Source organism: Chiloscyllium plagiosum, unplaced genomic scaffold (genome assembly GCF_037043375.1).
Source record: "Chiloscyllium plagiosum isolate Xiang-an unplaced genomic scaffold, Cpla_swu_hap1 HiC_scaffold_4, whole genome shotgun sequence".
NCBI classification, from domain to species: domain Eukaryota; kingdom Metazoa; phylum Chordata; class Chondrichthyes; order Orectolobiformes; family Hemiscylliidae; genus Chiloscyllium; species Chiloscyllium plagiosum.
The window spans coordinates 85,597,245-85,611,620 of NW_028270142.1; the positions used below are offsets into that span (position 1 = coordinate 85,597,245).

Here is a 14,376-nt window from a genome sequence, read left to right on the forward strand (position 1 = left end):
TTAAGGAATCAGTTACTGCCATAAAGAGGGAAGACATCTTGGAAGGTTCTTCAAATGAGGCTTTGTGGATAGAAATTAGGAATGAAAAGGGGGCAGTCAGAGACCTGGCAGCGTATTCGAGGTCCCCAAAGCCTCAGTGTTGTTACAGGTATGCGGACAATTCACTGAGGTAAATACAAACAATAATAGGTAATTATATTACAGGATTTCAACTTCTCCAACATTAATTGGGATAGTCCATGTGTAAAGGGTTTGGAGAGGGTAGATATCTTGTAACGTTTACAGGAGAGCTTTTGTATATCAACATGAAGAATGTCCAACAAGACATGGTGCAGTGCTGGATCTAATGCTGGGGAAAGATGCCGGTAAATATTCAAGGTAGCAATGGGACGGCATTTTAGTGAGAGCTACCACACTGCCATATGTTTTAAGTTTGTAATGGATAAGGAAAAACATGGTCTGCAAAAAGGGTTTTTGAATTGGGAGAGACATATTTTGTTGAAATTGGGCCGGACCTGGCCAAAGTAGATTGGGAGCAGTGACATCTGGGTAAATCTACAGCAGAACAGTGAGAGGTGTTCAAACAAGAATTGATAAGAGCACAGGTCTATCATGCTCCATTTAGGGTGAAATATAGGAGCAACATGCCCTGGAAACCCTGGATATCTAGGAATATTCAGGAATGAATAAAAAGGAAAAGGGAGGCTTTTACGAGGTACGAAGGGAGCATATCAACACAGACCTTACTGGAGTACAGAAAGTGTGGTGGGGATCTGAAGTAAGCAGTTAGGAGAGCAAAAAGGAGGCATTGTCAACACTGGTTGGCAAGATTAAGGAGGATCCAAAGATATTCCATAAGTATATCAAGGGGAAAGGGGATAACCAGGGAAGGAGTAGGGCCCATTAGGGAGCAACGGAACAATCTGTGCATGGAGTGCAGGACAATGTTAGGGTTTGAAATCAATACTTCACATCTGTCTTCACTCTGGAAAAGGGGGATATAGGAAGAGGGACTATGAGGTTCTTCAGCAGATTCACCCAGTGAATGAGGAGTACCAGAGATTTTAGTGGACTTGAAATCTCCAGATCCGGGTGAGTTGTATCCCAGGCTGCTGTGGGAGATAAGGGAGGAAATTATGGGGGTTTTGACCCAAATTTTTAATTGCTGTCTTGCCACAGGGGAGGTGCCAGAGGACTGCAGAACAACTAAAGTGGTTACACTTACAAGAAGAGTGGTGAAGATAAACCAGAGAATTACAGAATAGTCAATATAAGATCAGTGGTAGGGAAAATATTGGAGAAAATTCAGAAGAAGAAAATGACTCTCAAGTTGGAAAAGAAAGGTTTCATCAGAGATAGTAAACATAGGTTTTTCAGAGGGAGGTCATGCCTAACAAATCTGGTTGATTTTTTGAGGAGGTAACTACGTGTGTAGATGTAGGTAGTGCAGTTGATGTAGTTTATATGGATTTCAGTAAGGCCTTCAACAAGGTTCCAGTTGGGCAACTGATAAAGAAGGTAAAAGCAATGGGATCAAGCTTAACTTGGCAAGTTGGATCCAAAGTTGGCACAGTGGCAGGATTCAAAGGGTAGTAGTAGAAGGCTGTTTGTGTGACTGGAGGCCAGTGTCTAGTAGCAAGGGAGCACTCAATGATTGGCAGGACATTAGGATACTCAGAAGAATGGAGGGATCTTGGAGTAATGTCCACATATCCTTGAAGGTGGCAGGGTAGATTAATAGGGTCGTTAAGAAGGAATAGGGGACACTTACCTTTATCAGTTGAGGCATAGTAATAAGAGCAGGGAGGTGCATTTTGGTTAGATCACAGCTGGAGTAGTGTGTGCAGTTCTGGTCACCTCAGTATGTGAAGGATGTGATTGCACTCGAGAGGGTGTGGAGGAGATTCATCAAGATGTTGCTTAGGATGGATCATCTTAGCTATGAAGAGAGGCTAGATAAATTCAGGTTGTTTTATTTGAAGCAGAGAAGATAGAAGGGGACCTGAGGTGTATAAAATTATTATGCCCCATTGATCCTTAGTTGAATTATCGATGGGGCATAATTTTAAGGTGAAAGGCAGGATGTTTAGAGGAAAAGATTTTCACCTGAAGGGTGGTGAGAATCTGGCATGCACTGTCTATGAAGATAGCTGAGGTGGGTAACCTCACAAGTTTTAAAAGAAGTACTTGGATGAGCACTTGAAATATCATGACAGTCAAAGCTATGGGTCAAGTAGTAGAAAGTGTAATTAGTGTAGATTTAAACAAGATTTTTATTGTTGCAGATTTGAGGAGCCTTTTCTGTACTGCATGATTCTATGAGTGAAGGATGAGTGTTAACATCTGAAACTTGGTAAGACAATAGGGGCCATAAAATGTAGGCCATTCAGCCTATCAAGTATGCTCCGTTATTCAATGAGCTGATCTGATAATCCCCAAATTCGCTCTACTGCCTGTTCCTTAAACTCTTGATGCCCTTACTGATTTAAAATCTGTCTGTCTATCTCAGTCTTGAATATATTTAGAGTCACAAAGTCATAGACATGTACTGCAAGGAAGCAGACCCTTCAGTCCAACTTGTCCATGCCAACAAGATATCCTAGATAAATTTAGTTCCATTTACCAGCATTTGGCCGAAATCTCTCTAAACTCTTCCTATTCATATAACATCCAGGTGTCTTTTTAATGTTGTAATTAGACCAGCCTCCACCACTTCTGCTGGCAGCTCATTCCATATGCACACTACCATCTGCTTGTAAAAGTTGCCCTTTAGGTCCCTCTCACCTTAAACCTTGAAGTTACAGCTTTCCAGGCAGAGAGGGTTTCTCTGTGCTTTAGGACTCAGACAAAAAAAAGGGGGACAGAAGGAGTGATCCTGATTGGGGATTGGTTGAGGACGAAGCTGCACATTATTCAGTTCAGGGTAGGTAATACAATTATAGTCCTCTCTGTCCTTCTGTCATACTCAGATAAAGGCTCCCCGCATCCACCTATACCAGTCTGGTACAAACCCAAAGAAAAGATAACGATTTTATGAATATTCAACAACACAAATGAGAACTCAAAATTGACCAAAATTGAGTTATAAACCAAAGTTTTGAAAAATGAGACAAACAAACAGCAGAATGTGAACCTAGGTTAAGGGTGTGGGTAGACATTAGAGTCAGCCATGAGAAGGGCTAAGATCTATCTCCTGGCTATGCTTTTCTAATACACTTTAGACTTAGAGGGTCTAGAACTGAAACTTAGTGAAACCCAATTGATTCCCATATCCCTGTGATGTACCCTAGAGAGAGAGAGTAAAGAGGAATAAAACTGAATTTGAACTGCAATCTTTAATTTGTCTGATAAAGTAACAGCACCTGGGTAAAAGTGGTTTTAGATTAATAAATTGATCAAAGTGTCTGTATACATCATTTCACAGGCAACAGTCCTGATGAATACAAATTTTGGTAGAACAAAATTCAAACTGAAGTTGATTATTGGAACTATATTGCTGGCTTAACTTTTCCAAGTGAAGTATGGAGTCAGCAATCGGGATCCAATATTCAATAGAAATGGACATGGTGCATGTACAAAACCAAACACTGATATATGCACACTGACAGTGTTGGGAGATCCCTCTGCCCACAACTTCATGCATTATATGCAACAGGAAAGGCAAGTCTATTTATGCTGATGATATGCACAGAATTTCAAATCACACTCATACTTACATCAGAAGTGACTGAACATTCTGTCGTGCGTCCTGTAAGAAAAGGAGGACCCAGAGGAAGGATAGACATGCAAAGTGCAGGTAAAGTGTTCTCTGAAAATGGTCATTATGAATTGGTACCAGTTATTCTGAATGTCTCAGGTATTCAGTTACCAGCATAGCATCCAAAATCTTTTTCCTAGCATTTATAAGGAATTAGCCAAGAGGTTGTTTAATCAAAAGGGACATACAATTGAAGGGGAAACAGGAAGCACAGAATCGGGACTGCTACAGGCATTTATAGTGCAGGCGCTTCTGCAGTTAATGGCATAGACATCAGTGTTCTAAGTGGTCGATTAAATCAATTAACTTCTCAAGTTAAAGGTATGCTAGGTGCGATGAATGTCAGGCAAGGGACACCATTAACAACACCATACCTCATCATTAACATCATAAACTCCCACGTTGGTGCATTTAACAAATTAATAAAGGAAGCAGGAGAGAGTGATCAACATCAAAGAAATATAACTTTGTATAGTATATACAGCAATTAGGATATTGGATCAGTACAGAGAAAATACAGATCAAATTAAAAAGGGAGAAGTTCTCATATGGGCTGACGACATTAAATTAAGGAAAATAGCTGATGAGACAGGAACTTTAAGTAAAATCTCTATCTGTGAGCTGAGAAGATGTATGGACTAATAATTCATGTATGTGAGGGAACGGAATAGGTCTTGTGTTAGGCATACCCTGTTATATCTAACGATGACAAACCATTAAATGGTACTAGAGTACAAAATATTGGAGTGATCCAAAACACTATCTGTATGCTAGTTAAGGAAGTTCTACCGTCTGTGATGGAAAAGGAAGGGAAGACTAGTAAGGGCAGCAACTATGGAATGCCGAAAGACTGATAAAACTATTGTTTGTCCCGATCCCATTTACACAATTGGACAAGCCACATGCAGTTTTGAGTCCAGCAGTAATGAAACATTTAATTATACTCTTGAAATTTCAAGTACCATTCAAGGCAACATAGTCGGAGTTGGAAATGCAGGCAAAGGAGAATACTGTATAACAATATTTTTAAAAGAGTATCATTATCATAACCTGTCTTATTGCATCACTGACGTGACATTTTGCATTTATCCTCAAATACCCATGCACAAAAAAAACAGTGGAATTGGTTAACATCAAGAAGAGAAAATCTTTGACCTTTGATGTGACTGATTTAGCTAGAGAAATGGTTATGTCTTATGAGCAAATATATGAGGATCATATTGCTCTATAAAGGGAACATTTGTTTGAAATAACAGGAATTTTGACAGAAAGATTCAAAACTGATATTAAACGTGTTAAGGAACAGACTTGGTGGGATGATATCTGGAATTGAGGAAGTAATGTGCACACGAGACATAGGAGGGTATTTCACATCTTATTGTAGATATTAGATTTCTATTAAGATATAGAGTCATAGAGATGTACAGTACGGAAACAGAGCCTTCGGTCCAGCCTGTCCATGCCGACCAGATATCCCAACCCAATCTAGTCCCACCTGCCAGCATCCGGCCCATATCCCTCCAAACCCTTCCTATTCATATACCCATCCAAATGCCTTTTAAATGTTGCAATTGTACCAGCCTCCACTACTTCCTCTGGCAGCTCATTCCGTATATGTACCACCCTCTGTGTGAAAAGGTTGCCCCTTAGGTCTCTTTTATATCTTTCCCCTCTCACCTTAAACCTATGACCTGTAGGTCTGGACTCCTCAACCCCAGGGAAAAGACCTTGTCTATTTACCTTATCCATGCACCTCATAATTTTGTAAACCTCTATAAGGTCACCCCTCAGCCTCCAATGCTCCAGGGAAAACAGCCCCAGCCTGTTCAGCCTCTCCCTATAGCTCAAATCCTCCAACCCTGGCAACATCCTTGTAAATGTTTTCTGAACCCTTTCAAGTTTCACAACATCTTTCTGACAGGAAGGAGACCAGAATTGTAAGCAATATTCCAACCGTGGCCTAACCAATGTCCTGTACAGCTGCAACATGACCTCCCAACGTCTGTACTCAATACTCTGACCAATAAAGGAAAGCAGACCAAACGCCTTCTTCACTATCCTATCTACCTGCGACTCCACTTTCAAGGAGCTATGAATCTGCACTCCAAGGCCTCTTTGTTCAGCAACACTCCCTAGGACCTTACCATTAAGTATAAACATCCTGCTAAGGTTTGCTTTCCCAAAATGCAGCACCTCGCATTTATCTGAATTAAACTCCATTTGCCACTTCTTAGCTCATTGACACATCTGGTCAAGATCCTGTTGTAATCTGAGGTAACCCTCTTTGCTGTCCACTACACCTCCAATTTTGGTATCATCTGCAAACTTACTAACTGTACCTCTTATGCTCGCATCCAAATCATTATGTAAATGACAAAAAGTAGAGGACACAGCACCGACCCATGTGGCACTCCACTGGTCACAGGCCTCCACCACCACCCTCTGTCTTCTAACTTTGAGCCAGTTCTGTATCCAAATGGCTAGTTCTCCCTGTATTCCATGAGATCAAACCTTGCTAATCAATCTCCCATGGAGAACCTCGTCAAAACCTTACTGAAATCCATATAGATCACATCTACCGCTCTGCCCTCATCAATCCTCTTTGTTACTTCCTCAAAAAACTCAATCAAGTTTGTGAGACATGATTTCCCACACACAAAGCCATGTTGACTATTCCTAATCAGTCCTTGCCTTTCCAAATACACGTACATCCTGTCCCTCAGGATTCCCTCCAACAACTTGCCCACCACCGAGGTCAGGCTCACCGGTCTATAGTTCCCTGGCTTGTCCTTATCACCCTTCTTAAACAGTGGCACCACGTTAGCCAATCTCCAGTCTTCCGGCACCTCACCTGTGTATATCGATGATACAAATATCTCAGCAAAAGGCCCAGCAATCACTTCTCTAGCTTCCCACAGAGTTCTAGGGTACACCTGATCAGGGCCTGGGGATTTATCCACCTTTATGTGTTTCAAGACATCCAGCACTTCCTCCTCTGTAATTTGGACATTTTGTAAGGTGTCACCATTTATTTCGCTAAAGTCTATATCCTGAATATTCTTTTCCACAGTAAATACTAATGCAAAATACTTGTTTAGTATCTCCACCATTTTCTGCGGCTCCACATGAAGGCCGTCTTGCTGATCTTTGAGGGGTCCTATTCTCTCCCTGCTTACCCTTTTGTCCTTTATGTATTTGTAAAAACCCTTTGGATTCTCCTTAATTCTATTTGCCAAAGCTATCTCATGTCCCCCTTTTGTTCTCCTGATTTCCCCTTAAATATACTCCTACTGCCTTTATACTCTTCTAAGGATTCACTCAATCTATCCTGTCTATACCTTACATATGCTTCCTTCTTTTTCTTAACCAAACCTTCAATTTCTTTAGTCATCCAGCATTCCCTTTACCTACCAGCGTTTCCTTTCACCCTAACAGGAATATACTTTCTCTGGATTCTCTTTATCTCATTTCTGAAGGCTTCCCATTTTCCAGCCATACCTTTACCTGCGAACATCTGCCCCCAATCAGCTTTTGAAAGTTCTTCCCTAATACTGTCAAAATTGGCCTTTCTCCAATTTAGAACTTCAACTTATAGATCTGGTCTATCCTTTTCCATCACTACTTTAAATCTAATAAAATTATGGTCGCTGGCCCCAAAGTGCTCTCCCACTGACACCTCAGTCATCTGCCCTGCCTTATTTCCCAAGAGTAGGTCAAGTTTTGCACCTTCTCTAGTAGGTAAATCCACATACTGAATCAGAACATTTTCGTGTACACACTTAACAAATTCCTCTCCATCTAAATCCTTAACGCTATGGCAGTCCCAGTCTATGTTTGGAAAGTTAAAATCCCCTACCATAATCACCCTATTACTCTTACAGATAGCTGAGATCTCCTTACAAATTTGTTTCTCAATTTCCCTCTGAGTATTAGGATGTCTATAATACAATCCCAATAAGGTGATCATCCCTTTCTTATTTCTCAGTTCCACCCAAATAACTACCCTGGATCTATTTCCGGGAATATCCTCCCTCAATACAGCTATAATACTATCCCATATCAAAATAAACAACTCCCCCTCCTCTCCTGCCTCCCTTTCTATCCTTGCTGTAGCATTTGTATCCTGGAACATTAAGCTGCCAGTCCTGCCCATCTCTGAGCCATATTTCTGTAATTGCTATGATATCCCAGTCCCATGTACCTAACCATGCCCTGAGTTCATCTGCCTTCCCTGTTCGGCCCCTTGCATTGAAATAAATGTAGTTTAATTTATTAGTCCTACCTTGTCCCTGCCTACCCTGATTGTTTGATTCGCTTCTGTTCCCAACTGTATCAGTCTCAGATTGACCTTCTTTCCTCACTATCTCCCTGGGTCGCCCCCCCCCCCCCACCTTACTAGTTTAAATCCTCCCGAGCAGCTCCAGCAAATCTACCTGCCAGTATATTAGTCCCCTTCCAATTTAGGTGCAATCCGTCCTTCTTGTACAGGTCACTTCTACCCCGAAAGAGATTCCAATGATCCAAAAATGTGAATCCTTCTTCCATACACCAGCTCCTCAGCCATGCATTATTCTGCTGTATCCTCCTATTCCTGCCCTCACTAGAATAGTAGCACCAGGAGTAATACAGATGTTACTACTCTTGAGGACTTCCTTTTTAAATTCCTGCCTAACTCTCTGTAGTCTCCCTTCAGACTCTCAACCTTTTCCCTTCCTATGTCGTTGATTCCAATGTGGACAATGACCTCTTGCTGACCCCTCTCCCCCTTGAGAACATTCTGCACACTCTCTGAGACATCCTTGATCCTGGCACCTGGGAAGCAACACACCATTCTGATTTTTCGCTGCTGGCCACAGAAACGTATGTCTATACCTCGGATTAGACAATCCGCTAACACAATTGATCTCTCGGAACCCGATGTAACCCTCATTGCATTACAGCTACTCTTAGTACCAGAAACTTGGCTGTTCGTGCTACGTTCTTCTTTAGCAGAATGCTGGAGAACAACTTTGCATAGGAATCAAACCCTCAATACTTCCAGAGACAGACCACTATTGGTGAGATCATGGTGAAGCTCCACCATTAATCTGGTAATAGCCAAGTTCAGTTGTCAGGCTTAACATACTTACGTGAGGTATTTTAGTTTGGTTGCTACATGCAAAAAAGTTTAAGTCATTGATTCAGTACTTGATTGTCTGTGAGATTTCTTAATAAATAGCAGAAATAAAGGTAACTTATGGTGATTTACCCTCAACAGGCTGATGGTCTGCTCAATTGTGAAGCCAAAGATTTATTGAAGTTCAGCTTGACTGGGGTTTGAGGATTTCTGTCTAATTTCTTCAAACAGAGAATGTCCATATTAGAGAGGAGGTAGTACTGGATGTCGTAAAATGCATAAAGGTGAATAAATCCCCAGGACCTGATCAGGTGTAACTTCTCCCTTCTATGGGAAGCTAGGGAAATGATTGCTGGGCCCCTTGCTGAGATACTTGTATCATTGATAGTCAAAGGTGAGGTGCTGAAAGACTGGACGTTGGCTAACGTGGTCCCACTATTTAGGAAAGATGGTAAGGAAAAGCCAGGGAACTATAGACCGGTGAGACTGAATCAGTGGTGGGCAAGTTATTGGACGGAATCCTGAGGGACAAGATTTACATATATTTGAAAAGCCAAGGAATGATTAGGGATAATCAACATGGTTTGGTGCATGGGAAAATATGTCTAACTAACTTGACTAAGTTTTTTGAAGAAGTAACGAAGAAGATTGATGAGGGCAGAGCAGTGGACGTGTTCTATATGGACTTCAGTAAGGTGTTCGACAAAATTCCTCATGATAGGCTGATTAGTAAGGTTAGATCATGTGGAATACAGGGAGAACTAGCCATTTAGATGCACAATAGGCTTGAAGGTAGAAGACAGAGGGTGGTGGTGTAGGATTGCTTTTCAGACTGGTGGCCTGTGACCAATGGTATGTCACAAGGATCGAAGCTGGGTCCACTGCTTTTCATCATTTATATAAATGCTTTGGATGTGAACATAGGAGGTATGGTTACTAAGTTTGCAGATGACACCAAAGTTGGAGGTGTAGTGGATAGCAAAGAAGATTACCTCAGAGTGCAATGGAATCTTAATTAGATGGGCCAAAGGGCTGAGGAGTGGCAGACAGAGTTTAACCTAGGTAAATGTGAGGTGCTGCTTTTTGGAAAGGCAAATCAGGCAGGACTTATACACTTAATGGTAATGTCCTGGGGAGTGTTGCTGAACAAAGAGACCTTGGAAAGCACATTCAGAGTTCCTTGAAAGTGGAGTCACAGATAGGTAGGATAGTGAAGAAGGCATTTGGTATGCTTTCTTTTATTGGTCAGGAGCATTGAGTATAGGAGTTGGGAGGTCATGTTGCAGCTGTACAGGACATTGGTTAGGTGACTTTTGGGATATTGTGTTCAATTCTGGTTTCCCTCCTATAGGAAGGATGCTGTGAAACTTGCAAGGGTTTAGAAAAGATTTACTTGGTTATTGCCAGGGTTGGAGGGTTTGTTCTATAGGGAAAGGCTGAACAGGCTGGGGCTGTTTTCCCTGGAGCATTGGAGGCTGAGGAGTTACCTTATAGAGGTTTACAAACTCATGAGGGGCATGGATAGGGTAAATAGACAAGGTCTTTTCCCTTGTGTAGGTGAGTCCAGAACTAGAGGGCATAGGTTTAGGGTGAGAGAGTAAAGACAAAAAAGATAAGGGGCAACCTTTTCACACAGAGGGTGGTGCGTGTATGGAATGAGGAAATGGTGGAGGTTGGTATAATAACAACAATTAAAAGGCATCTGGATGGGTTATGAATAGGAACGGTTTACAAGGGTATGGGCCAGGTGCTGGCAAATGGAACTACATTAATTTGAGATAATTGGTTGGCATGGGTGAGTTGGACCAAAAGGTCTGTTTCTGTGCTGATCATCTTTATGACTCTATGACTCTACAACAGGATGCTGCCTTCACAACTTTAAAACGACATTCCATGCTAACAGGAGCCCTTCCTGAAGAAGGGCTCATGCCCAAAACGTCGATTCTCCTGCTCCTTGGATGCTGCCTGACTTGCTGCGCTTTTCCAGCAACACATTTTCAGCTCATTTCATGCTAACAGCCTGTTTGTTCTCTGGTATCAGTGAACCATCCCAATTGAGTCCCTCCTTTATCTTTGACCATTCTGCTCAACATCAAGTGAGCTGTCAGCTCCATGCAAATAACAGTGGCGCCTACATTAATGCAGCCTCTGGTGGAAACTCTGATATACTGTTGAGAGGTTCAAATGACTGGTGTCTTAACTTTGGAACCATTGATGATAGATGCTTCCAGACGGTCATTTCAATCGTATTTGATGAGCTATTTCCATTATAAAAACAATTCTGTAGTAATGGATTTGTTCAGAATTTCCACTTACCTGCTGGTGATTCTGAGTGCTCATCTGGCACTTTCAATGGTGTCAATACGACACAAGGTATGGCCTTGTTCATCATCATCGAAACGCCAATCCTCCGCTTTTGTTGCTGCTTCAGTGCCTATTCATTACATAAAAATCAGTGCAGGAAACTTTCAGTCACAATACTCTTTATTTGCATTACACTTTTTTTTTCTTAATAACATGATTACCACTTCAGTGATTAGCTTTAACAGCTTTACTCAGCATTATTAAGGGTTTTCATCAGATTTGTCAGAAAGCCAATTACCTTAATTCAAGACCTTCTGTTTTTTTTCTGGTAACAATACTGCTCGTAGCACTAATACCTGTTCAACCTTTAAATAGAATATTACCATTAAGTGAAGGTATTTTTAATCAGAAGATTGCTTTCTCTCCCCCCATGGGAAATTGCTCTTCTAGATGTTCACCATTTACATGCTGTAAAAGCTGTTCAAGGATGTGCACCATGTTAGGGCTTCCAAATGACCACCTAATTATACTTCTGCTTAACTGTCAGAGATCTGAGCAAGGGGCCATTCCTGCATGTTCTAGGGGTTGGCAAATTCAAATGGAAGTTCTAATACTGGCTAATACTGCACTTATACTTGCATTGAACATGACCTAGAAACAGTATAATACTGCAGTATGCCCTATTTAAGTTTAAAAATCACACAACACTAGGTTATAGTCCAACAGGTTTAATTGGAAGCACACTAGCTTTCGGAGCGCCGTTACAATCACCTGATGAAGGAATGGCGCTCCGAAAGTTAGTGTGCTTCCAATTAAACCTGTTGGACTATAAACTGGTGTTGTGTGATTTTTAACTTTGTACACCCCAGTCCAACACCAGCATCTCCAAATCATGACTATTTAAGGTTGTTCTGCTTTAAAGGATAGTCATCAATAAGGCTCCAATCTCATACTGCGATCTTAAATTTGCTGGCATTTCATCTTGTTGCTATCTCAATGGTTGTCAACCCTTTCTCTCTCTGTTGACCCTCTCTCTTGCTGATTGTCCAAATCACTCCCTCATTGTTTCTCACCCTGACCCTCTGGCTGCTACCAACCCTCCCTTTGTTGACCCTCCCGATCACAGCAAATCCTTCCTCCCAATGACCCTCTTAGTCATTGCCAACTTTTCTTCTCAATGATCATCCTTTGCCTCACCTCTCCAGCCTGTAGCTTATCTGTGCAACTTGAAATTGCCCTTTCTATCTCTTGCTGTTTATCTTGTGTGCAGTCATTTATAGTGTGTGTTCAGAAGGAGACAATGACCAGGAGAGGTGGCAAAAGTTAGATTCAGCAAGAGGGAACTTTTTTTGGGGTGTTGCGGGGGGTTGAGGTCAATTACCACAATTGGACTGAAAGGTCGGTTTCTGTGCTGTATATCTCTATAGAGCAAAAGGTAGTGAGCTGGACAGACAATGACTTGGAGGCTCAGGGAGTGGGAGAAAAGTGAGTTGGAGAGGCAGTGAGCCAGAGAGACAAAGTGTCAGCATTAAGTAGAAAGAAAAACTCAGCATTTTTCTTTTGTGTTTTCAAATTTATTTTACTCTGAAGCATTTCATTTATGAATATAGGAACTTTGAACTGTAAGGTAGTTCAGCTTGCAGGTTATAATATTTCACATTTTTTTTCTAATAAGCAAGATCTTACAAAACCCAATCAAAACTTTTAGAGTCATAGAGATATACAGCACAGAAACAGACCCTTCGTCCAACTCGGTCATGCCAACCAGATCTCCTAACCTAATTTAGTCCCATTTTCTAGCACTTGGCCCATACCTCTCTAAACCCGTCCTATTCATAAACCCACCAGGTGTCTTTTAAATGTTGTAATTGTACCAGCCACGACCACATCCTCTGGCAGCTCATTTCATACACGCACAACCCTCTGAATGAAAAAGTTGCTCCTTAGGTCCTTTTTATATCTTTCCCCTCTCAACCTGCACCTATGCCCTCTAGTTCTGGACTCCCCCACCCCAGGAAAAAAGCCTTGTCTATTTATCCTATCCATGCTCCTCATGATTTTATAAACCTCCATAAGATCCTTGTGGCACTCCACTGGTCACAGGCCTCCAGTCTGAAAAGCAACCCTCCACCAACACCCTCTGTCTTCTACCTTTGAGCCAGTTCTACATCTAAATGGCTAGTTCTCCCTGTATTTCTTGAGATCTAACCTTGCTAACCAGTCTACCATGAGGAACCTTGTCGAACGCCTTACTGAAGTCCATGTTATAATGCAAAATCTGAGATAAACCAGCACGTGCTGGAGAAACTCAGCAAGCCTGGCAGCAACTGTGAAGAAAGAAGCAGAGAAAGTATTTTGAGGCTAAAGTTACTTTACTTTGCAATGGGAAAATCTGATTTACTTAAAAGTTGTTTCAGTTTCAGGAACATAACTACAATGTCAAATGGAGCCCTACTGTACTTCCACAAAATCAGAAAAACATGATAGAATTGTGCAGAAAGCAGAAATACTGTTCTAATAGTAAGTATATTTTCTGTGCATTTCTGCACTTCTCCAGTTCTAATCATATCAGGGTCCCCCATGAAACATAACAGTATTTGACATCGACACTTTTAATGCTTTCACCCATAACCAAGGAACCATGTGATAAAATTCTTTATATTACATCCACATTATCATGAGTTTTACATTAAAATGCCATATAAAACAAAATCATCAAAAGAGACAACGATTCACATTTCACAGGTGGGTTTGTCAGGATCACACCTTATTCCAATATATACAAATGATCTTGAATTGAAAGATCAATATTAAATTTCATTAAGCAAACCAAATTATGGATATGGCAAATTGTGATGATATGAAAGATTGGAGATAAACTCTCAAAAAATAACAGAGTGGACAAATAAATGCGTGTCACGGTTTAGTGGATACCTAAATCTTGAAATAAGAAGAGAGGAGTAGGGCCGCAGAGAGAACAATTATCTTAATTCCTGAAGTGATGATGATCTGCAATAAAGTAATACAGATTCATTCATAATAAAAAATGTCGATGTTTTTATGTTAGTCATTTGTACTCCCCAACAGATACAGGTTAGCTGACCAATTAATCACTCTCCACCAAGTGTTAAAAAGATTAACAAGGGATTCAATCTATTCAACCGAAAGTCTCATGGCACTCATCATTTTTCAGAAGTCA

At 41.1% G+C, this 14,376-nt stretch overlaps 1 protein-coding gene across 1 annotated transcript in view; it reads right to left on the bottom strand.

The window, feature by feature from the left end:
- LOC122549068 (putative Polycomb group protein ASXL3) overlaps positions 1-14,376 on the bottom strand; it is a 227,608-nt gene that overhangs the window by 125,466 nt on the left and 87,766 nt on the right. The window contains exon 4 of the mRNA XM_043688272.2: positions 11,190-11,307. Coding sequence (XP_043544207.2) covers positions 11,190-11,307 — 118 coding nt within the window. The remainder of the gene's footprint in view (positions 1-11,189; positions 11,308-14,376) is intronic.